The sequence below is a fragment of the Malaclemys terrapin genome, chromosome 2, assembly GCF_027887155.1.
Source record: "Malaclemys terrapin pileata isolate rMalTer1 chromosome 2, rMalTer1.hap1, whole genome shotgun sequence".
Lineage (NCBI taxonomy): Eukaryota > Metazoa > Chordata > Testudines > Emydidae > Malaclemys > Malaclemys terrapin.
Genome location: NC_071506.1, coordinates 76090517 through 76112738, shown reverse-complemented (window position 1 = coordinate 76112738; position 22222 = coordinate 76090517). Strand labels below are relative to the sequence as shown.

The following is a 22222-nucleotide window of genomic DNA, read 5'->3' as shown; positions in this document are numbered from 1 at the left end:
CGTCCTGGTGGCTAGCCTGGGTTTCTGCTTATCACTTTGTGTGTGTGAAGTACAGAAACTGTTTATCGGTTTCCTAGGTGGCTGCATGTTTTCTTGGGCGTGACTCAATACTCAGTGTGCTGTAAAGCTACACCTCTGAGTTCTCATTGCTCATTCGTTTATGCTGTTCACAGAATAATTATATGCATGCTATCATATCCTTGAGAAACTGGCAGCTGGTAACTAACTAAGGCAGTGACAGTTCTTTCTCTTGATTCATCCATTTATGTTTAACAATAAAAAGGACTTTTTGTGTTTTCTAGTCTTTGTTTTTATACCGCTTCATTGTGTACATTATAGTCACTGAGTCAAAGGGAGTCTAGGTGAGGGTTTTCTAAATTACCAATAAATTTTGATAATAAAATTTGGGCATTTATCCCCGATGGGTTTTTTTTCTCTCATATCTCTGTCTGAACTTATCTTGACCTTTCAAAATGTTTGGGTTTGTTTCACACACATTGGAAGATGGAAATTTGGGCTGGTGCCAGTTTTTCTGTTTATTATTAGAAGAAAAGCAACCAACTCATTCTCAAAGTCCAATTTCAATTTTTGACAGCAATGGGAGTTGATGAATATAATTAGGCTGGGAAGGACTAGATTTTTATGGGTAAATGTCAATTTCACGATACAAACACAAACAGACTAAAATATTTCCATCAATAATAATTGAAATTTATTGATAGGCAGAGTTTTTTAAAAATGGCTGTTTGATAACTTTAGAGTTGGATTTTGGAATATTTACTTTGTATATTTTGACTTTGATGTTAACATTTTGTACGTTAATGGTTATAAAGCTTTAATTTTTTGAATCTCAATGTCTGTCATTAAGTTATTATTGTCTAATCCCCTCATAATTTCCCATAACTATGACAATTTTAATAGATAAAAATAGAAAAAAGCTTAAAAATAAACACTGATATTATCAGTCAAAATTATAAAAAAATAATTAAATTCTGCCAAGCCCAAATATGATGTAAATTCAATTAAGAGGTGGGTAACTGCTCGTGGTGTAGTCTTAGTGTCTAGCCACCAGACATAACAATAGCTTGTAAGAGTGTGGGTTTGTGAGACACACGTTGCACCAAATGAGATGCAGATGTGGATGGCAACTGGGGAGGAATTGTGCCTTCTTAAGTTTCTGCTGGTGCCTTCTCACTTTGTTTTGCCCCTACCTTGTCCAGTATATTAAAAGCACATAGGTGACAGGAAAGGGGTCACTTTTAGCTTTCTTCGGGCTGAGGAGTGAAATTTTGTCCAAAATATCATACAAACATAAAGAAAATAATATGAGTAAGTGTTTTCCCAAAGGCGGTTTCCTTAGTTAAACTACATCAAGAACAATAAGCGAGAGCATAATAAATGGAATAATATATACTTTGAATAAAGTGAAAATTATTCTAGATTTTTATACTTGTCATATGTCATGCGAATAAATTACAGAAATAGTATAATCCATAATGTACATTAAATACAGTACATTGTTTTTAGAACATTTTTTCTTGATTAAAATATACAGGACAAGCCACTCATCTGGCATATATTTTTGTAGTTCCATTGACTTCTGTAGAGGTATGACATTTTACACTTGCTGAGGATCTTGCCACAGCATTTAGAACCAGCCTGTTCTGGTAGGGAATGGGCTAGATGCCATAATATGTCTTTTCTATAGCTATCTTTCTTCTGTGATTCAGTGTTACATGGGACAAATGTATTTGCCAACCCATTGCAGAAAAAGACCCATTAATCAAACTGTTATGTTGAAGTGTCTCCACTATACTGGTAAATATATTAGACTCCTGGGATGGAAAAAAGGCAGCAAGAGAGAATACACATGGTTATCTTTCATTTTAAGGACAGGTAATTTTTCAATTAATTAATAAATTAACAATAAATTATATAATTAAATATCAAATATTTTTATCTGAAAGGAATAGTGACAATCGTTTTGTGAATAATCAACAGTCTTTGTAAATTGACATCAGGTAATGTCACTAAGGTCTTTATTCCAAAAAGCTCCCAGGTCTCTTGTCCATAAAAACAGTCTTATCTCAAGACCTCTGAAGATGTCCAACCAACTTTAATCCAGATGTAATGATGAAAAGAACTTAAGTCCCTATAAAACATAAATATATTTTAATATTCACAGCAAGGAACAAAGATTTTAAGACAGATGGCAGAAGAAGCTTTAAATAAAATGAATAGTAATAGAAATAGAAACTTTGTAGGGGGAAGATAAGTTTCTCTCCACCACAATCAAGTGCAATTAGAAGATCATTAGAATCTTGAAAATTCAAAGTACAAAGACCCAAACACAAATGGCCTGACAAATAATGTGAACACAATTATGTCCATAATGGTGTGTGCATAATTAATGTATGTACAAAATGTATGTTTATAGAAGTGTAATTAAATACCTAACTGGCCATTTGCTTGCACAAATTCTTGGTTTCCATATGTAGTTCCAGTAATTGCTTCCTATTAAATAAGCACCCAACCCAATCTAAGTATTCTCCAAGAGCTTGTCTCTGATGTTTCTTGGCCAGACTGTGACAGATGCTTACACAGGTGCACTGGGGTAACACACGGTGAGCCTCCTCCCCTGTGTGACCAGTGCAAGGACCTGTCACGTTTGCAGTCCATGCACACGTGGGAACTTACAGTCTGCTTCTGCAGGGCACCACAACAGTGCACCGTGCACCAAGTGGAATGGAGCAGAACAAGGAAGAGGTGAGGCTTCAGCCCCATCTTATCTTCATATTGACCCACAGAGGGGTCCTGCTGCAGAAGGGAGGACAGGGAGCATCATTCCAAAAGACCACTGTAACTCCTACTCCAGCCGGTGGTTAAGTGACCGATATTGGCCTGGTACATTTAGGAGTGTGAGAAATCCCCACAGTCAATTATTCAGAGAACAGAACTTTAGCTGCAACAGGAAGTCTGAAAGTCTCTGAGAGGATGACTCCTGCTGGGATGCTGGCAGGATGTTCAGGTAGATCTGAGAAAGCCTAGGAGGGTAAACTAGAAAAAGTACTCATACCCAAGGGAATGGAAAAAGGTCAGATATCCTATGAAGCAGCAGTAATCTCTGCCTCTAGTAGTACTCCATATTTATCCATCATGGAACTGTCCTTCCAGAGGAAGGTGGAGTCTTGGACAAAAGAGATGCACAGTAGTCATCCATACAGACAGCTGCTCCCCCATCTTGCTGTGTAAATCAGTGAGGAGACACCACCATTCTGTGGGAGGCCAATGTGATCTTCAGCAGCCTGCATTATAGAAGAGACAATTGTGCTTTGTCAGACTTCATCTGTATAAAATATTCTGCTTCATTTTAGTCTCTGACTATTCATTTTACCTCGTCAAATAATACACATGTAAATTGAAATATGAGTATTAACCATCCAATTGAGGGATATAACAATACCTATCATTGACAGAACAAGTGTTAGACAAGCTCAGCTAATTGGCCAGCAGTAGGAAAGTAAATAAAAATATAAATGAAAAGCTGTCTGAGCTCTCTGGTTTTTAGAAACTTTTCATTACAATAATGTTTCTGCCAGCAGGTAATCGGACTGGTCAACTGAGAACTGATAGGCAGGGTTTTGCTGATCCTCCAAAGCATCAGTGTTGGTTTACAGTAGCTTCTGGGATCTTATCTTGGTGTCTGCTCCCAACACCTCTGTTCAGCATTGATTGTTTCACTTTTCCCTGCAGTAAGTGGGGTCACTGTGCCTTGGTTTCCCCAAGTTTGGAGGGTTCACTTTATGACAGCTCCTCTTGAGTAGAGAATGCTGTTCCTCTTGAGTACGTTTCTACTGACTTTGGTTCTCTGAATGCCAGGTACCCTGGCCTGTCTCCTTGTACTTCCTAAGGGTGGGTTATTCAATCCTAGGAGTATGTAAGCAGCAGCTTTTATCCTTGGATCAACAGATAAATACTGATTATAGCTGCATTTAAACAGCATACTGTTCATTTAAAAAAGAGAGCACAGAAACAGACAAAACAAGAGAAAAGCATTTACTCTTCTCTTCCTATAGATGCATATCACAGGAAACCTGCCCATGGCTATTCTCCAGATGCGGGGTCGGGTGTGGGGTATTTGAAAGCAGGCATCCCTGGAGGATTAGCCTATAGTCTACTGGGAACTTAAAGCAAAATGGAGTCCCTGTCACCCACCTACTACCTGAATGTGGGTTTGATATATAAAGAGTGCTAAATATCATAGAGAAATGAAAAGGTGTGTGTGTGTGTGTGAGAGAGAGAGATGGGAAGAGTCTGTCTGAAGATGGTAAAATATGTAGTGCTTTGAAACTAGTTTCACACTCTTTCTTTGTGGCTTCAGGTTGATGGCACAAGAGAAATTAGATTGGGAGAGGCCTTTTGTAAAGACTTAGAATATTTTTGTGGTTTTAGTCCAACAATTCACACAACAGTTACTGAGTGAGCACCGCCAGATTAGGCAAGAAACTGCATGCAGCGCCTTGGTTGCTGTCCAACTACCTGGTAGGCACTATATTTAAAAGAAGGGATTATATTCCCAGTAGTACATGGACATCAGGGCTCATTGCTGCCGCCATGATACTCTACTCTACTCGTGCTCATTGAGCCTCAGTGAGGATAACAGACTAACACAACTGTTTCACTAGTGCTCTAATACATTTGGTCATTGCTATGCAAGGCCAGTGTAGGGGTTTCCCTAACCCACTCCAAGCAATGACAGATTGAGTCATTGGAGCCATCTTAGTGCTGCAGTACAGTGGATTCAAATGGAATGAGCTGGGTGAATCTTTCTTTCTTTCTTTAATTCTCCCCAAAACAAGAGAGGCAGTTAGGGAACTAGTGACCTTCCCCATCAACTCAGGAGGCATTTGTGGAGACATGTCCTCTTCTGGACTAAACCTGTAGTTAGAGTTCTGCCGAATCCCACAGAGACAGCTAGGAAGAAGGTGTGCCCCTCTCTCACCAGACAGGCAGCGAGAGGTGGGAGGCCAGAGAGCCAGTCGGGCTCAGAGAAGGGACTAGGCAGTCTCCTCCAAAACAGATGTACAGGCAGGTGGAGACGGGGACATGTCATGGAAGCCAGCCTTGCTAAATGCTTACTGGTAATCTCACAAATGACTCAGTGCACATGTATGAAGTACCATGGTAACACTGACATTCATTATTGTGCTAATCGGCACAGGGTATTTAAACAGAACCGAATCGCAAAAGTGCCTTGCTTCTTTAAATCATGAACATAAAGAGAGATGACTTCTTCCCTCAGCTATCATCCAAAGCATGGAGTAAGTCAGCCATCCTGGCTGCCTAGCATCAGTGCCACATCTAGGGTGCAACCCTTCTCAGATCAGATGCCTTCTGCCAATGCAGCTGATTACCATTCCTGCACTGAACACCTGCCCATCCTTGTTCACAGACTACAGGTCAACTGGCTCTCTAACGGCTTTTAACTGCATTCTTTTCAAAAGGAGCAGAAAATGTTTTAAAATAAATGGGGATTTGAGTGCCATGCTCCAAATGCTTACATACATTTTTGCACTGAATTTAATAAGTCTGGCTAACAACTGTGATCACCTACCACACCCGCATATTTAGGCACTGCAATCTTTTCAATTAAAAATCTATAGTCATGCAAATAGGGTGAAGTTGTTCCCTTAAACTTCTGTGAGTTTAGACATGCATTTGCTGGCCACATTTTCCCTTTAAGATCGGTGGAAAGTCCAGCAAGTTAAACGTTTGAGGTTTATTATGGGCTCCCATGTAAAAGAAGTGATCCAATAATATCCTGCTAGTTTCATAAAGTTTTGAATGTTCAGATCTGCAAGATAGATCCTGCCCTAGATCTTGCTGCTTACATGTATAGACCTAGGGCAGCATGTGTGTCTGCTTGTCTTCTGCCCATTGTGGCAGAACTCCAGAGGGGTGTGTGAAGTAGCAAAACCTTAAGACAATCATACGTTACCACTGAAAGAGGTAGAACTTGGCTTGAGCCAGTATAGTAAATTTAAGTTATAATTGATGTTGGAAGGAAAATATATACTCTTTGGTCCACACAGGTTTGTGTTGCTGCCCTAAGCATTGTAGGCTTGAAGCTTTTGGTTTTTTTGTTGAATTTTTTTATTATTATTTATATTTTAAACAGAGCTCCAAAGCTTCTACAGCCGCCGCGAAAGTCTGAAGAAAACAGAAAGGCGGTGACCTCTTTCCTGAAGCCTAGAGAGAGTTCTCTTCTCCATTTGCAAAGCTTAGAGAGTGAGTTGAGAGAGGCAGTGGTCTGGAAATAGAAGGGAACTGGATAGTTGGATAGCTTTGCACGTAGCTGGGGTTCCTGCTCGTGGAGAGGGATTGACCATTGTCCCCCATGTTAGGACATTGTTCTGCCTAGACAGTGTAATATACTGGCACTTGTATGTGTGTGTGTGTTTCTCTTCTATGTGCTAGATGGAAGGAACTTCATTTTAGAGATAGGTCAAATGACTTTTAAAAGCTTTGGGTAATATATTATCACCCTGCAGCAGGAAAGGAGTTATGGCTCCATGAGACACGGTTCCTACCCTACACTGCCCCTAAGTATGGACTCAGGGCCGGCTCCAGGGTCTTGGCCGCCCCAAGCAGCCAAAACAAAACAAACAAACAAACAAAAAAAAGCCGCGATCGCGATCTGCGGCGGCAATTCGGCGGGAGGTCCTTCACTCCCAGGCGGAGTGAGGGACCGTCCGCCGAATTGCCGCCGAATACCTGGACGTGCCGCCCCTCTCCATAGTGGCCGCCCCAAGCACCTGCTTGAGAAGCTGGTGCCTGGAGCCGGCCCTGTATGGACTAAATCCCTGGGACATAATCATAGAATTGTAGGACTGGAAGGGACCTCGAGTGGTCATCTTGTCCAGTGCCCTGCACTCATGGCAGGACTAAGTATTATTTAGATCAGTGCTTCTCAAAGTCGGGCCGCCGCTTGTTCAAGGAAAGCCCTTGGCGGTCTAGGCCAGTTTGTTTACCTGCCGCATCCGCAGATTCAGCCGATCGCGGCTCCCACTGGCTGCGGTTCGCTGTCCCAGGCCAAGGGGCGCTGCAGGAAGCGGCGTGGGCCAAGAGACGTACTGGCTGCCCTTCCCTTAGCCCCCATTGGCCTGGAGCAGCAAACCGCGGCCAGTGGGAGCCGCGATCAGCCGAACCTGCGGACGCGGCAGGTAAACAAACCAGCCCAGACTGCCAGGGGCTTTCCCTGAACAAGCGGTGGACGGGCTTTGAGAAGCACTGATCTAGATCATCCCTGACAGGTATTTGCCTAACCTGATCTTAAAAATCGCCACTGATGGAGATTCCACAACCATAATCTTGACCAAGTAATTGTGGATATGGTTTAGATTATTAATATATCTGTGTACCTGATTTCTAGGCACATAGCAGTACTATCCAGAGATATACAGATGACCTAAAGTGTGTCCACAAATTGTGGGAGCAAAAAGGGAAGACACGTTTGGAAACTCTCATTTGTTTTTTTGTTTGTTTGTTTGTTTGTTTTTGTTTCTTTGGCTTTATTTTGTATGAAAAAATGTTGACTTTAGATTGTAAAAGCCTTTCTAAAACTGCAAATTCCTTTTCTCCATTGTAAACTCCTCAGGGCAGGGACTGTTCGTTAATACATGGTTTTACAGCACTTAGCGTAATGGGGCCTGATTCTGATGGTGGCCTCCAGGTGCTATTGCAACGTAAATGTGTATGAATAATAATAATAACAATCTCAATTTGCTTTTAATGCTCATTATAATATTCAAATAATAATAATATTTATTTATTATAATACTAAAACAATAGAAGTATTTATTACAAGGCAGCTTTCAGAGCTCCTGATGCTCCCACTGACAATTTTGCCTCTGTAATCCTGGCATTATTAATCTGCACCTTAGTTCTTATTTTTTGGGCATAAACCTTACAAAGACTAACTCTCTGAAAGCCTCTGCTAAAAGCAATTGTTGAATTAATACTGTCAAGGACGACTAGTGCTTCTAATACCATTGTTTTTATTTTCACATAGACTCCTTTTCATCTTTTCTCAAATTTTAAGGTCTAATCCTATGAGATGCAGAGTTTTCTCAACTCCTGTTGAAGTTAGACAAATGGGAGAGGTCCTTAAACCACAAACCCACTCACTAGTATCCAATACAATGGCTCAACTGCATCCCTGGTATGACTCTGTCTTTTGAGGGGTTTATGGCAGGGATTGATTTGGCCCGTTGTCTCCAGCTATATATAAGAGTGGTAGCCCTGGCTGGATCACAACCAGAAGATTTCAAAGTACTGACAGAGACTGCTGTGGAGATAATACAACATACCTACCTCACCACACCCCAGAGCCGGTCAGGTAAGTTATGACAGTTTATCAAATGTCTTGATCCTTCAGCATAATATTGGAATCGGTGTAGCTGGCGTAACATATATTATCTGAATAAGCAGGGTATACACTGAAAAACCGTGAAAAAAACCTGCATTTATTTTGCACTCATATGTCCTCTGTCCACTAGTCTAAATGTACCATGTCTGTTTTTCAGATTCCATGAGAACAGCTACTCTTTTTTTTAATAGAAAGGAAAACCAGTAACATGAGACAGTTGATCTGCTGAAGACAAAAGTTCTTTCAGCCGCTGCAGAAGCAATAGGATCAAAGAGGAGTGCAGACAAATACCAATAGCTCCCAGATAGCTGGGGGTACCCAGGATTAAGATTCTCAAACTCCAAATTCTTACGAGTGGTTGTGAGTCAGGAATGTCACCTATAACATTCCTGGATACCAACCAACCAGAGTGGAAACAGATAGGCCATTCTGAACTGAGGAGATCTGAGTTCAGATGCCTGGTTTAATAGATAATGACAGTGCCTGTAAAGCGGCCTAGTTTCCCCACCCCCATGCCTCATAAACTGACCAACCACTGACAGTTATTTTGGGGAGTGTGTCTCAACCACCCTTTGCCGTTGGATTTAAGGGGGATGCAACCACTCTTTCTATGTCCATCTCTTGTTATGGAGATCTTGGTTCAAATCCCAGCTTCACCTGCTGTTAGAATTTGAAGCTCCAGCTGTCTCTCCCCTACAGATCTTGCTTCTCTTTGCAGAACTTCAGCATTCAGCAATTGATCTGCCTTCTGATGCCACTCCTCTGCTGCTGCCACCATGGGGGAATTCCAAGGGGCTTGCCCTCATGTGTCAGCAGCAGCTATTTTGTAGCTATGGATATGGGTGAAGTCCTGGCTATTGAAGTTAATGAGAGCTTTGTCAGTGACTTCAGTAGGGCCAGGGCCAGGATTTCATGCCTGGGCATTATCTACAGTGAGTCATGGCAGGAGCATCTAATATATCTGTACACTATGCTGGAGAAAATCTGAACAGCTGGCTAGACGGTAAAGCCTTGAGTTAGTAAGCGAGGCTTCACCAAAGGGTAAAGTACCTTACCTATATATAATAGGGAAAGGGAAAGTTGTAATGCATGTGGAAAAGGTCAAGGACATTCAGGAGACACTGTCCCAGAGGAAGAAGTAGCAGGCCATAGCTTCCTAGGGACTTGTGGGCTGATATCAAACATATCTTACTTATTTTTCCTCCATCACTGCTTACTTCAGAGATCTGACAGTGAAGTAGGCGTCCTAAAGTGAGTAACTGTGCGATCATATTGCTGTAACCCTTCTAATGCCTCACCCCTCCCTTTTGTTCATCACCTCCCACACATTATGTCATGTTTGATTTCTGCAAGCTCTTTGGGGCGGGGACTGTGCCTTTCACTGTCTACTCAGAAACGCCTAACGCACCTTTAGGAGCTGAAAAATTATTATTAATAATAATAATTATAATCAGCTGGAATGGAATGAGGCCTGAAAAGAATGTCTAGAAATTGAAAAACTGCCTGTGTGATGGTCCAGGCTTGAAAAACTCCATCAATAGTAGGATATAGGGTGTTTTTAACCCCAGGGGATATGAAGAAAAAAACGTCCTTTGCTTGAAGCTGTTTTGGTGGGCGGTAAATTGTGCTAAGGTTGAAAAGACTGACAACGAAATGGACACTTGACAGCCTGAACTATTGTCAGTTGGACTAACTGTTCACCCAAGAGAGAGATTATTGGGCACAGCGCAGCTTTATTGAAACAAAAGTGAGATTCACAAGAACAAGGCAAAACATACCATGAACCATGTATCTCAAGCACTGCAAACTTTTCATGTGCCATAATGGTTAAATAATACTGAAGAGACCTCTAACTCCAGAGATGTAAAATAATGTGTACCAGAGGCCACTATAATGGCAGATGTGATAGTTGCCATATCCTTAAATGCAACAGAAAACTACAGCGAGGTGGTATGGCCTAGTAGTTAGAGCATGGGATTGGGACTCAAGAGCCTGGATTCTATTCCCTGGCTCTGCCACTGGTTTGCTTGGTGCCCTTAAGCAAGTCACTTCAGCTCCCTGTGCCTCAGTGTCCCCATCTGCAAAGTGGGGATGCAGATGCTGATCTTTGTAAAGTGCTTTGAGAACTACGGATGAAAAGTGCTATATAAGAGCTAGGTGGCATTAGTGTTATTATTAAGCTGTCATATAGTTATGGTGTTTGTCATTTACCATATGTAGGGTTCCCTCAGACATGGCATTCACCATGGGTAACAGACACTTTCCTCTGAGGCACTCTCATCAAGCAGTGATTAAGTTATTTTCATCTGTGTTTCTGAGTACCTCCCTGCTGAAAGGTGATGCTTTAGGAATTTCTAAGGGTGGGATCTTGCACCACTATGCTTTCCCATTGACTTGAGTGAGAGGAGAACCAGGCCCTAAGTGCTGGTATGAGACATTTCCTGTCATCTAGAATGAGACATGAGAGCTGGTATACATCTTTCACAAATGGAAAGCCTGATTTTATGGTGTCATATAAGACATGTCCTCCAGGGAGGACCCACAATCTGTTTGAAATTCTTCATCAGTACTGTTGGTTTGACCTTTACAATGATAGAACAATACATGAGTAGGCTGTAGATATGGTCAATCAACTTCCTCATGTGTCTACATCCCCTGAGCTCTCTGAGTTAATCCACCTAAAATGAGAAGAATTTGTTTTCAATAAGACCTGGGAGTCATTTTTACAAATTTGGAGACCTTATAATGCATTCATTTTGCATTGAGCTACAGACGCCCCTCTTCATCCATCCCACATGCCCTTCCTAGAGACACATTGGGGGCATTTGGATGTGTTACACAGATTATAGAATTGCCCATCTGGAGACAAAAATCTATGGAGAAACCATGATTCTGCATTGCAATCACAATAAGTCTGCTGCTTCAATAACACCCACTCAAAAAATTTCTTGCAAGGTGATAGCCGTAAGCTGAAGAATTCATAGTATGTCCAGCTGGCCAGAAGAATAAGTCACCACTTCATGGAGTCACAGAGTTAACTACATCTATAGCCTGCTAGAATAATTAAAGATGAGACCATATTTATCCCTGATAGCAATACAAAATACTAACCAAAAATAAATCCTGAAGGTGATATGGTGATATACTGGGCTAGTTTTTCAAACGCTGAACTCATATTTCCCCACCTAACATTTTCAGAGTGAGTTAGATCATTTAGATGTAAGTTCTCGTACCCACAAATCTGGTATTTAGATGTCTAAAGAGCCTAAATTGTGGATGCAAAGAATTGTGAGTGCAAAATTGTGCCAGGATGAATCCAGGCTGCACATCTGTCTCTTTAAGTACAAGTATTCAGACTATTTCGTTTTAGAGGGCTGTGAATTGGATCTCATTCTAAAATCCAATTATATTAAACAGATTATATAATGCTGATTTATATTGTGCTAGCAGATAGCCTTTGGTGCTTTCAAAAATGTTATGTCTACACTACAGAGCCTACGCTGGCATAGCTCCTTAGTGTACACACAGCCGGAGATTTTCTGATATGATAGGAACACCACCTTCCCGACTGGTGCCAGCTATGTCAACAGAAGCACTCTTCTGCAGTGGGGGATGAGCTTGGCACGGCTATGTCAATCTGAGGGATGGGTTCTTTCACACTCTTGATCGACGTAGCTATGCCAATATAATTTTAAAACGTAGTCCAAGCCTAAATAATTTAGGAGCTTAAAATCCTATTGGAAGTCAACATGACTTAGGAACATTGAAACATTAACTTTAGTGGTGGGAAAGACCTACAACACTGGTTCTCAAAGTATGGGCCATAAACCACCAGTGCTCTGCATAGCCCTTTCTGGTGATAAACAGAAATGAATATTTTGAGATTCAAGGGTGGGATTTGGAAGAGAGGTGCTCCCTGAGAACTGTACAGCCTTTCCTTATTACATGCTCTGCAAAACAACTAAACAGATAGAGATTCATTGAACCACAGTAGCAGGTTACCCAGTCTGCCAACCTCAACTGGGCTTCCCTACATTTTGTTCTCTAGTGCTTTTTCCAGTCTAGTGTTAAATTTCTCTTGTGTTGGGACTTCCATTACCTTCCTTGGAGCCTCACTGCAGTTTTTAATAGTCCTCATGATTAGGAATTGTCTCCTGATATTCAGCACACATCTTCCTGTTCCTAAATTTAGTCCATTACTTCTGGTTATGCTGTCCCTCTTGGAACATCTTACACAATTCCGCTACCTCCTGGCAGATGGTTTTCATACCTCAGCCCCATCTTCATCATTTATTGATATTTAGTTCCTTTAATTTCTCCTCTTAAACGAGTCTGGCCACAACTGTATTTAGGGGCACAAGAATATTTGGGTAAACCCACAAGCACAAACACCATTACTGAGTCCCCCAGTTACTGCATCGGATGGTGGCTGGCAAATGAGGCAGCCACTACCATCCTTGCTGAGCAGGTGGCTTTCTCCCCACGTCTATCACATCTGGATGCTACTGAGACATGGGGCTCACCAGGCAGACAGATGAAGGTGTGACTTGAAAAGAGTTGCCATCTTCTTATCTTCGCTCCTGGGCAGAAGCAGGAGTGTCCTGCTTTGAAATGGAAATTTAGCATCTTTCTTCCACCTCATCCTGGCCCTCCTGGCTTCCACTCAGCTTTCTGTTTCTTCCCTGCCCAGTCAATTAGCCTGGGTTGAGGGAGACCTTGGAACCTGCTTATTCCTTTTGCAGCAGCGGGACCTCCCTGTACTCATCAGCCCCCAAGCAAAACAGTGGCTGCTAGGGTAGGATTGCTAGTGGCAATAGTCTAATACTATTCAGTCAGCTCTCCCCAAACAGTGACTGTCTTCCTGGTCTGTGTTGTGATGCCACTGTGTGTTTGAACAAAAATCACACTTCTGCCTTTTTAAAAGTCATATATCCCATTACAGGGTCATTTTTGAGTTTGCTGTCCAATCTGTAAGAAGAAGGACAGGCTTATCACATTTCTGTCACAAAGTACCCTTGTGATTTGGGTCAATTTGCTTAGGATTTGCAAAGGGCCAACCTCTGTTTTGCAGGTGCAATTGGCCACAAAATTTTGCCTGAATTTTTGCACCTGCTATTGACATGAAGATGCAAATCTAAGTACCTGTGCCTCTAATTACATGATTGATGGTACAAATTGGGTAGTGAGAAGCTCAAGCACTCAGATTTGTGCCTGCAATGTGCTGCTTCAAATATGAAGGCACAAACTTTGTGGATGCCACAAATGGGAAGACCAGTCCTTGCCCATAACTGGCCCCTTAATCTGCGAGATGTGGACAATTAGACTTACCCACTTATAAAGTGCTTTCAGAACATGGGTTGAAAAGAGCCAAATAAGTGCAATGTTTTATTATAGTATTATTATTATCAGTCATATGTGTCTTTCAGCATTAATGCTTTCCAAGTGTCTCCCTGTCACTGCATTTCTGTGCCATAGATTCTGCTCCAGTAGAGTTGTACCTCCTTAGGCCAGGGCTGTATTGACCCAATGTTTCAATATTTTCCCCAATATTGAAATGTATTCACTAACTTTTCCATGTTGAATGTAATCTAATTTTGGTATTCCTTGCTCATATTTCTAGCATTTCTGGGTCCCTTTGTAGTACTTTGTTGTCCTACAAGTATGGTACTATACGCTGGTATATAACATAGACATCTGAAAAAGAATATATCCCCCCCATGTCTTTAAGTATTATAATAAATCATATTTGGATTTGAAAGAAAATCTGAGTTAATTTCCTCTTCCGTCTACAGAACTGGCTCCTTTAATGCCAAAAAAAATTTAGTAAGCACTAAATTGTCTCTTAGTTGAAACAAGTTCTTTTTTTTTCTTTTTTTTCAAGATTGCTGAACTGTGAAAACTAGCCACTATTAGAGATAAGTTAGTTGTTCATGACATTGGGTACTTCTCCCAGCTTCTTGCTGTATGAAATCAGTTGTGATCTTTAAAGTGAGCATAGTAGGTAAAAATTTCAAAAGCATCTAAGTGGCTGAGAACCCTAAATTTCATTTTCAAAAGTCACTTAGGTCAGATTAAGAGGCAGATAGATGCCTATTGGGACTTTCAAAAGCATCTAAGCAGGTTAGGCTTCAAACTCTCCTTGAAATCAATAAGACTTAGGCTGCATAGAATCATAGAATCATAGGACTGGAAGGGACTTCGAGAGGCTTCGAGAGGTTGTCTAGTCCAGTCCCCTGCACTCATGGCAGGACTAAGTATTCTAGACCATCCATGACCAGGTGTTTGTCTAACCTGCTCTGAAAAATCTCCAATGAAGCAGATTCCACAGCCTCCTTAGGCAATTTATTGTACTGCTTCACCAACCTGACAGTTAGGAAATTTTTCCTAATGTCCAACCTAAACTGCCCTTGCTGCAATTTAAGCCCATTGCTTCTTGTTCTATTCTCAGAGGTCATGTTTTCTCAACCTTTAATCATTTTTGTTGTTCTTCTCTGGATTTTCTCCAATTTGTCCACATCTTTCCTGAAATGTGATGTCCAGAACTGGACACAGGACTCCAGCTGAGGCCTAATCAATGTGGAGTACAATGGAAGAATTATTTCTCGTGTCTTGCTTACAACACTCCTGCTCATACATCCCAGAATGATGTTTGGGGTTTTTTTGCAACAGTGTTACACTGTTGACTCATATTTAACTTGTGTTACACTATGACCCCCAGATCCCTCAGTACTTCCTTGTAAAGCTCACTAGATGCCTATCTGCATCTTTAGACACCTGAATATCTTTAAAAAGCAACAGAGGGTCCTGTGGCACCTTTAAGACTAACAGAAGTATTGCGAGCATAAGCTTTCATGGGTAAGAACCTCACTTGAGGTTCTTACCCACGAAAGCTTATGCTCCCAATACTTCTGTTAGTCTTAAAGGTGCCACAGGACCCTCTGTTGCTTTTTACAGATTCAGACTAACACGACTACCCCTCTGATACCTGAATATCTTTGTAAATCTGGCCCTAAGTCACTTTTAAAAATGAGACTTAGGCTTCTAAAACACTACTAAAATTTGACCCAATGGGCATAATTCACTCATCAGCAAATATTCTGAGTTGCTATTGGTATAAAAATATATATGGCTAGTAAAACAATGGATTGATTACTGTTTTCTCGAATTAGAAATACAGTAACTCCTCACTTAAAGTCATCCCGGTTAACATTGTTTCGTTGTTACGTTGCTGATCAATTAGGGAATGTGCTCGTTTAAAGCTGTGCAATGCTCCCTTCTAACGTCGTTTGGCAGCCGCCTGCTTTGTCTGCTTCCAGGAAGAGCAGCCCATTGCAGCTAGCTGGTGGGGGCTTGTAAGGAGGGTGGACCCCCAGCCCCCCTATCAGCTCCCCACTCCCCTAAGTTCCCTGTGCTGCAGCCGCCCAGCAGGCTATCAATTGCTGGGCAGTTCAGCTGTCCCTCCTCCCACTGCCATGTCCTGCTCCTGCCCTCTGCCTTGGAGCTGCTCCCAGAGACTCCTGCTTGCTGTGCAGGGGGGGATGGGGAGGGGCTACTGTCAGGGTGTCCCCCACCCCCCTGCTCCTGCACCCCGCTTACTCCTTCGCCATATAGATCAAGGAGGGGATACGGATGGAGAGAGACAGAGAGAGCTTGGGGCAGCAGCTGCTGTCTCAATTTCCTGATCCACTTAAAAAGACAATGCACTTAAGTGTGGGTCAGCTTACTTAAAGGGGCAGTGTGCATCTCTCTCTCTCTCTCTCTCTCATACACAAGGTGTGTGTCTGTCTCTGTCAGGGCCAGCTCCAGGGTTTTGGCCGCCCCAAGCAGCCAAAAAAAAAAAAAAAAAGCCGCGATCGCCATTGCGATCTGCGGCGGCAATTCAGCGGGAGGTCCTTCGCTCCCAGCAGGAGTGAGGGACCGTCCGAACAGCTGGACTTGCCGCCCCTCTCAGAAGTGGCCGCCCCAAGCACCTGCTTGGTAAGCTGGTGCCTGGAGCTGGCCCTGGTCTCTGCTATGCTGTCTCCCCTCCCTCATGTTTGTGCTGCCTTGTGTGAGAGACTACATTAACAATGATGTGTTAACCCTTGAGGGCTCAGCCGAGTGCTAGTTCATCATTTAGCAGTAAGGCACTCCCTGGGAAATATCCCTCCCTCTTCCACCCTCTAACTTCACCACCTCAATCAAGCTTCACAATCATCATAGCTGTGAACAGTATTAAATTGATTGTTTAAAACGTATACTGTGTGTATATCTATATAATTTATAGTTTTTTGTCTGGAGAAAAAAATTTCCCTGGAACCTAACCCCCCCCCCCATTTACATTAATTCTTATGGGGAAATTGCATTCGCTTAACATCATTTCGCTTAAAGTCGCATTTTTCAGGAACATAACTACAACGTTAAGCGAGGAGTTACTGTAAACCTAACAAGGAATCCCATGCAAGTTTGTCTTCAGTGAAAACACTCCACAAAGAGACAGGAGGGACTTTTTTTTTTTTACAGCATGTTAGTTTATATAAAAGTATTTGTATAGCATTATATTGGGGTCATTCCTATGCTGGTGCACAAAGGACTGAGGCAGAAAGCATATGAAGCCTCTATTCCCTATGCACTGAACAGGATTAAATCCCTTTAAAGCAGTGGTGGGCAATCTGAAGAAAATCTGGGGCCTGCGGGCTGCACATGGCACATCAGGGTAATCTGCTGGCAGGCCGCGAGACCGTATTTACATTGACCGTCCACAGGCATGGCTGCCCGCAGCTCCCAGTGGCCTTGGTTTGTCATTTCCAGCCAATGGGAGCTGTGGGAATCACCACTGCTCTATAGCACAAATAAGAGCACTAAGAAATGAGCCTGACTAAATACATCAGCCTGTGCAACATGTCCCGAGGGGGTAATGATCAGTGAATTACGGGTATGTCTATCCCAGCCCCTATCCCTCAGTGGATAGCAGGTATGTTGCAATCAATAGCAAATGCTGGTTGACAGCAAGTAGGAGCATAATTTGCTTCTGCTCTCAGGCCTTGTTTACATTACCACTTAAGTCGATGTAACTTAAGTTGCTCAGGACAAAGGGACACGGATTGACCCTTTTAGATACGGCCTACGTAGGGGGCAGTGTGGAGCTGCAGAGCCAGCATATAGTCCAAGCTATAGATTATGTAGTAATTATATTGATTACTTAAGAATTCCCAGTTATCACTTTGAGTGTTGATAGGTTCTTGTCCCAAGATTAGGCCCAGTATTATGTGCACAGTTGCAACACTCACACTACAGGAACCCTTCTATATTACTGTAGTTTATTCATACATTTAGCAAAGTCACAAACACTCTAACTCAGTAAGGTAGATAGAGATAATACAGAATGAACATCTGAACATCTATATACTCACATGCAAATGTTAGCCACTGAAACCTGAAATGGTAACCACTGTCTTCCTCATCACCATCACCTTCCTCCTCATCACCAGTGGCCATCATTCTAGCACCTGCCGGGGGCTACATCTCTCTACTCCCACAGCCAGGTTGGGATACAACTTTTATAATGTTACACTGATGCTATGTATAATGCATATTCAGTAGAGGTTTCTCCCCCCACTTCCTTATTTGTATTTCCTCACCCTAATAATGTTGGGTTGCCCTTTTCCTATAGGTTAGTATATGAATTCTCAACTTCTTATCATATATGTCAATTCGTTGCCATGGCACTCTTGTGATCAGATATCTGCAGATGTTAGCTCGTGTTCCTGGGGTTGGCTGGTGTCATTATAGTAAATTCCAACAAAAATCCCCCTTATATCCTCTATTCTCAGTTCCCCAAAACTTGAAAGTTTCTGTTGGGCTGTTTGTCTGTGCCAGAGTTCACAGGCTTCAAGCCTTATGCTAGCTGCTGAAGCTAATGTCTTATAGGATACAGGCCTGTAGGTTCCTTGCATTACTGCTGAATATAATAAAGGCAGAATATAATGAAGGCAAGACAGTGAATATAATAAAGGCAAGCTAGCCCTATGAGCTACAAGCAAGAGCATTCAGTGGCACTGGGAATGACTTCTACTGGTGCTGAGCAATTCCTGAGTGCAGAGCACTCTCAGCTCCCATTGAACTCATCTCAAGAGATTCTTAGCACGTTGCAAATCAGGCCCATTGTGCCTCAGGGAGGCAGACTGCTCCCAGAATTCCCCAATTGCACAGGGGCACACCCATTGTACCTCCATTTAGAAAACTGGCTGGTTTGGAGAGAAGGTGGGGCTATTACCCCACCTTCTTTCTGTTCATTTTGGGGTGGCTTGTGCACCTGGGGGTGAAGTCTCTTCATTTGCTGTATTCTCAAGTGCAATTTTGGCCCACCCTAAATTGGGTGTAAAGAGAGGAAAGCTCCTTGAGACCTTCTTCTCTCATACACTTGTGCAAGGGCCATTCAGAGTCTGGCCCCAACTGAGTTCCACACCACATCTCCTTGGCCTGCCATGAGAGATCTAATCATGGTCAGCAGGATTCCTGTTTCAGAGGATGTACTCTGCAGCATCTCTGCTTCCAGTTGGTAGCACCAAGGAGGAGTTGGCCCATAGCAGGAAAAAAGATAGTGTCAAAGCACAGCAGTTAATAGGATCATAAGGGCTTGGTTTCTTATCCTAGATACTTCTGATGTTTTTATAACCCAATAAATAAAGCTTTTTTTATCAAAATATTGTATGATCTTGCTTGTGACAAGTTAGTTTATTCTTCCTAATCGCACATATAGTGTAGATGGGCCTGGGCTACGTCTGGCCCAGAAGACAGATACTGGTTTTACTCTTCTATAGGAAATGGATATGTATTTTCAGATGCACTAGTCAGTTGTTAAAGTTCATACTCTTTACAAAAATATTCCTAAATTTCATTATGTGCCTTTAGTCTACTGGCAGTAAGGAGAAGTCTTCTAACTGCATTTGAAGTGACCAGTTAACATTTTAATTATTTATCATGCTGTAACTTATAATGCACTCGGAATCTTCCCGGGAAAGCTTGTCTTCTCTCTTTAAAATGGTCTCTTTGGTATCCAGCAAAGGGTTTTGTTGCAATAAGAATTAAGGTGTGTCTCTAAGCTTTTACCTGGGAGCAATAATGATGTTGTCAAGCGTTTCACTTGAGACCAACCCAGGATTTTTGGGTGGGGAAACAGACTCTGTTATACACCATCTTCAGTGCTTCCTTCAGAGGGAAGCAGAACGCCTCCAGAGCTAGGGTGTAAGAACATCTAGTGAGTGTCTTTTTACACTGACACTAAAGTGAGGGGGGAAAGGGAACAGCAGGGTAACCACAACTCACTTGGACTTGTATCTAAGAGTAATCAGATGCAATGGATTGGCTCCCCTTCAGAACAACTGCTGTTCTATTCATTTTAATGGTAAGTAGAATTTTAAAACAATATTTGTAAGCTCTCTTTTAATGTCTGTCAACGTACTTTTCTACAGATGATTACATTTACTGCTGCCTCCACTTTTAACTACATTGAAACTCATATTAATCAATAAGGCAATTTTAAACATTGTGCATTAGAAACTAACCATTGCTCGTTTTCAACTGAATCTTTTAAAAAGCTTCTGCAAAAACAGCCCATCTTTAATTTTAATGTTATCAGAATTATTTCTTTTGAGTATAACTGTACCCATTGTACCATTCTGATTATTAATGCATTACATATTTATAATAATAAATACTTCTTAACAAGCTGCTTTCTTTATTATTATTTTTATTATTTTATTTTTATTATTTAGTTGTATGTTTGTCTTCATTTGTCCAGTGTATCGAGGGGGGAAAATCCAGCATTCTTTAAAAAATAATGGCTAAGATTACTTCAAAATAGATCAAACCCTATAGTCTATTCAGGTAACATCCCCACCTCCCATTTCATTGAACTCAGTGGAGGTTTTGATTGAGTAACAATTACAGGATTTGGCCCATTAGTTAATATTGCAAGGAACCATCACTGCTTGGTACATTAACATAGTAGCATTAGTGTATAAAAGTAGAGAATAAACAAATCCTTACATTGGGGGTGTTATTCTCTTACTGTGTTTGTTTATATTATTGCAAAAAAAGAAAGTGGTGTTTGTTGTAAGGCAGAATAGTTGTGTAAGGTGTAGGCATCAGGAAGCTGAAATTCACTAAAACCAGAGAGATATAAAAGAGGATCACAGAGGATATTGTGACGATCTGTTCTGGCATCATATTCTGTTTTATTGGTTTTGGATTTGTTCTTCATAGTTTATCTTGCTTTTCTAGAATTAAGGACAATTATAAGGCCCTAAAAACTAAAAAGAATAGATTCCCTGTACAATGGTTTGTTTTGTGGCGTTTGCTTCACACAATCTATACAACAAAGTGTACACCTATATTAACTTTTTAAAATAATACTACTGTACTAACAATATCTAAAGGATTATTGACATCGAATAAAAAATACTGGGGCTTATTTTGGAAAGATTAAGCAAACCTTAGCTCTTAGATTTGCATTCAGTAAAGTAGAACTAATCAACATGGGCAGAGGCCAAGTAAATAATTTTAAGGCTTGGCAAAAAACAGACAAGGTTATGATTCAGATTAGTTTCTGCTTGTTTAAGGCAACATACAGGTCTCTTCCAGGTCTGGAATAGTGTGTGACAAAATAACAATTTTAGCCTTTTATTCAACATTATCAGCATTAGGTAAGATGAGATTTATTAAATCACATAGTAATAGGTATTTTTCATGTTTGGAACTTCAGTGAAAATAAACTATAACAGTACTATAAATTACCATCCATTCGAGTGCACATTTTACTGTAGAAAAATAATCTCTTTCAACACTGCAGCACTTTAATTTTTTTTTAAAAATACATAAATTTTACCATAGTTTTGTGACTGAGTCAGGATTTCAGTTTCAACCAGGAGAAGTGAAAGTTTATGTAAACACTAACCACATTTTGGCAGGTGTTAGCTGTATGAATGGTCATTATGCAGAGATATCAAGTAAAGCCATTGGAATATGTCTTTCTCTTGTCACAGAAGGACTGGTCAAATGTTCATAGCTGGAATTTACAGGGATCTTATTTTAATTCAGTCTCAGTCCAAATGGATAAGAAAAAGAGGCTTTTTTTGTACATATAGAAGTAGAGAGATTACCGTATATACTTGTTCATAAGCCAAATATTTCTGGTAAAAAAGTGACGCATCAAAGAGCGGGGGTTGGCTTATAAATGGGTCTTCACCAAAATTTGATTATTTTAAACTCTATGGAATCATTTAATTGAATATCTAATACATTGTTGTTTTGTTTACCTGGAGCGTCTGCAGGCACGGAGTCCCTCAGCTCTCAGTGTCCACGGTTTGTCGTTCCCAGCCAATGCGCCACTTCCCGCAGCTCCCATTGGCTGGGAATGGCAAACCACAGACACCGAGAGCTGAGGGGTTCCGTGCTTGTGAACACTCCAGGTAAACAAAACGTCCAGGACTGCTAGTGGCTTACCCTAACAGGCCAGGAGCCAAAGTTTGCCAACCCCTGAAATATAGGGTTGGCTTATGAAAGGGTCATATAGTTTTTGCTATTTTTACTTAACCATCTTGGAGGTTGGCTTATAAACGAATGGGCTAATGAAAGAGTATATACGGTAAATAAATTATGAAAGAATTCAGTTTTAAAAAATGACACGAGGCCTAACCTTGTACTCCCAATTCACCCAAAACTCACGTTGATTTAGAGGTTAGGTTTTCCATCTTTTTTTTCTTTTTTTAATGAAAGACATCTATGTGAGTGGTATATTTGATGATGGATTAG

At 41.3% G+C, this 22222-nt stretch overlaps 1 protein-coding gene and 1 long non-coding RNA gene across 2 annotated transcripts in view; one reads left to right on the top strand and one right to left on the bottom strand.

Annotated features, from left to right (window-relative positions):
- Positions 1-1490: 1490 nt before the first annotated feature.
- LOC128831217 (uncharacterized) overlaps positions 1491-22222 on the bottom strand; it is a 53144-nt gene continuing 32412 nt past the window's right edge. Inside the window, exon 3 of the long non-coding RNA XR_008443779.1 lies at positions 1491-3305. This is a non-coding gene — a long non-coding RNA (uncharacterized LOC128831217). The remainder of the gene's footprint in view (positions 3306-22222) is intronic.
- The window catches only part of LOC128831216 (desmoglein-1-gamma-like), a 39337-nt gene continuing 36757 nt past the window's right edge, over positions 19643-22222 (top strand). The window contains exon 1 of the mRNA XM_054017494.1: positions 19643-19814. Coding sequence (XP_053873469.1) covers positions 19767-19814 — 48 coding nt within the window. The 5' untranslated portion in view covers positions 19643-19766. The remainder of the gene's footprint in view (positions 19815-22222) is intronic.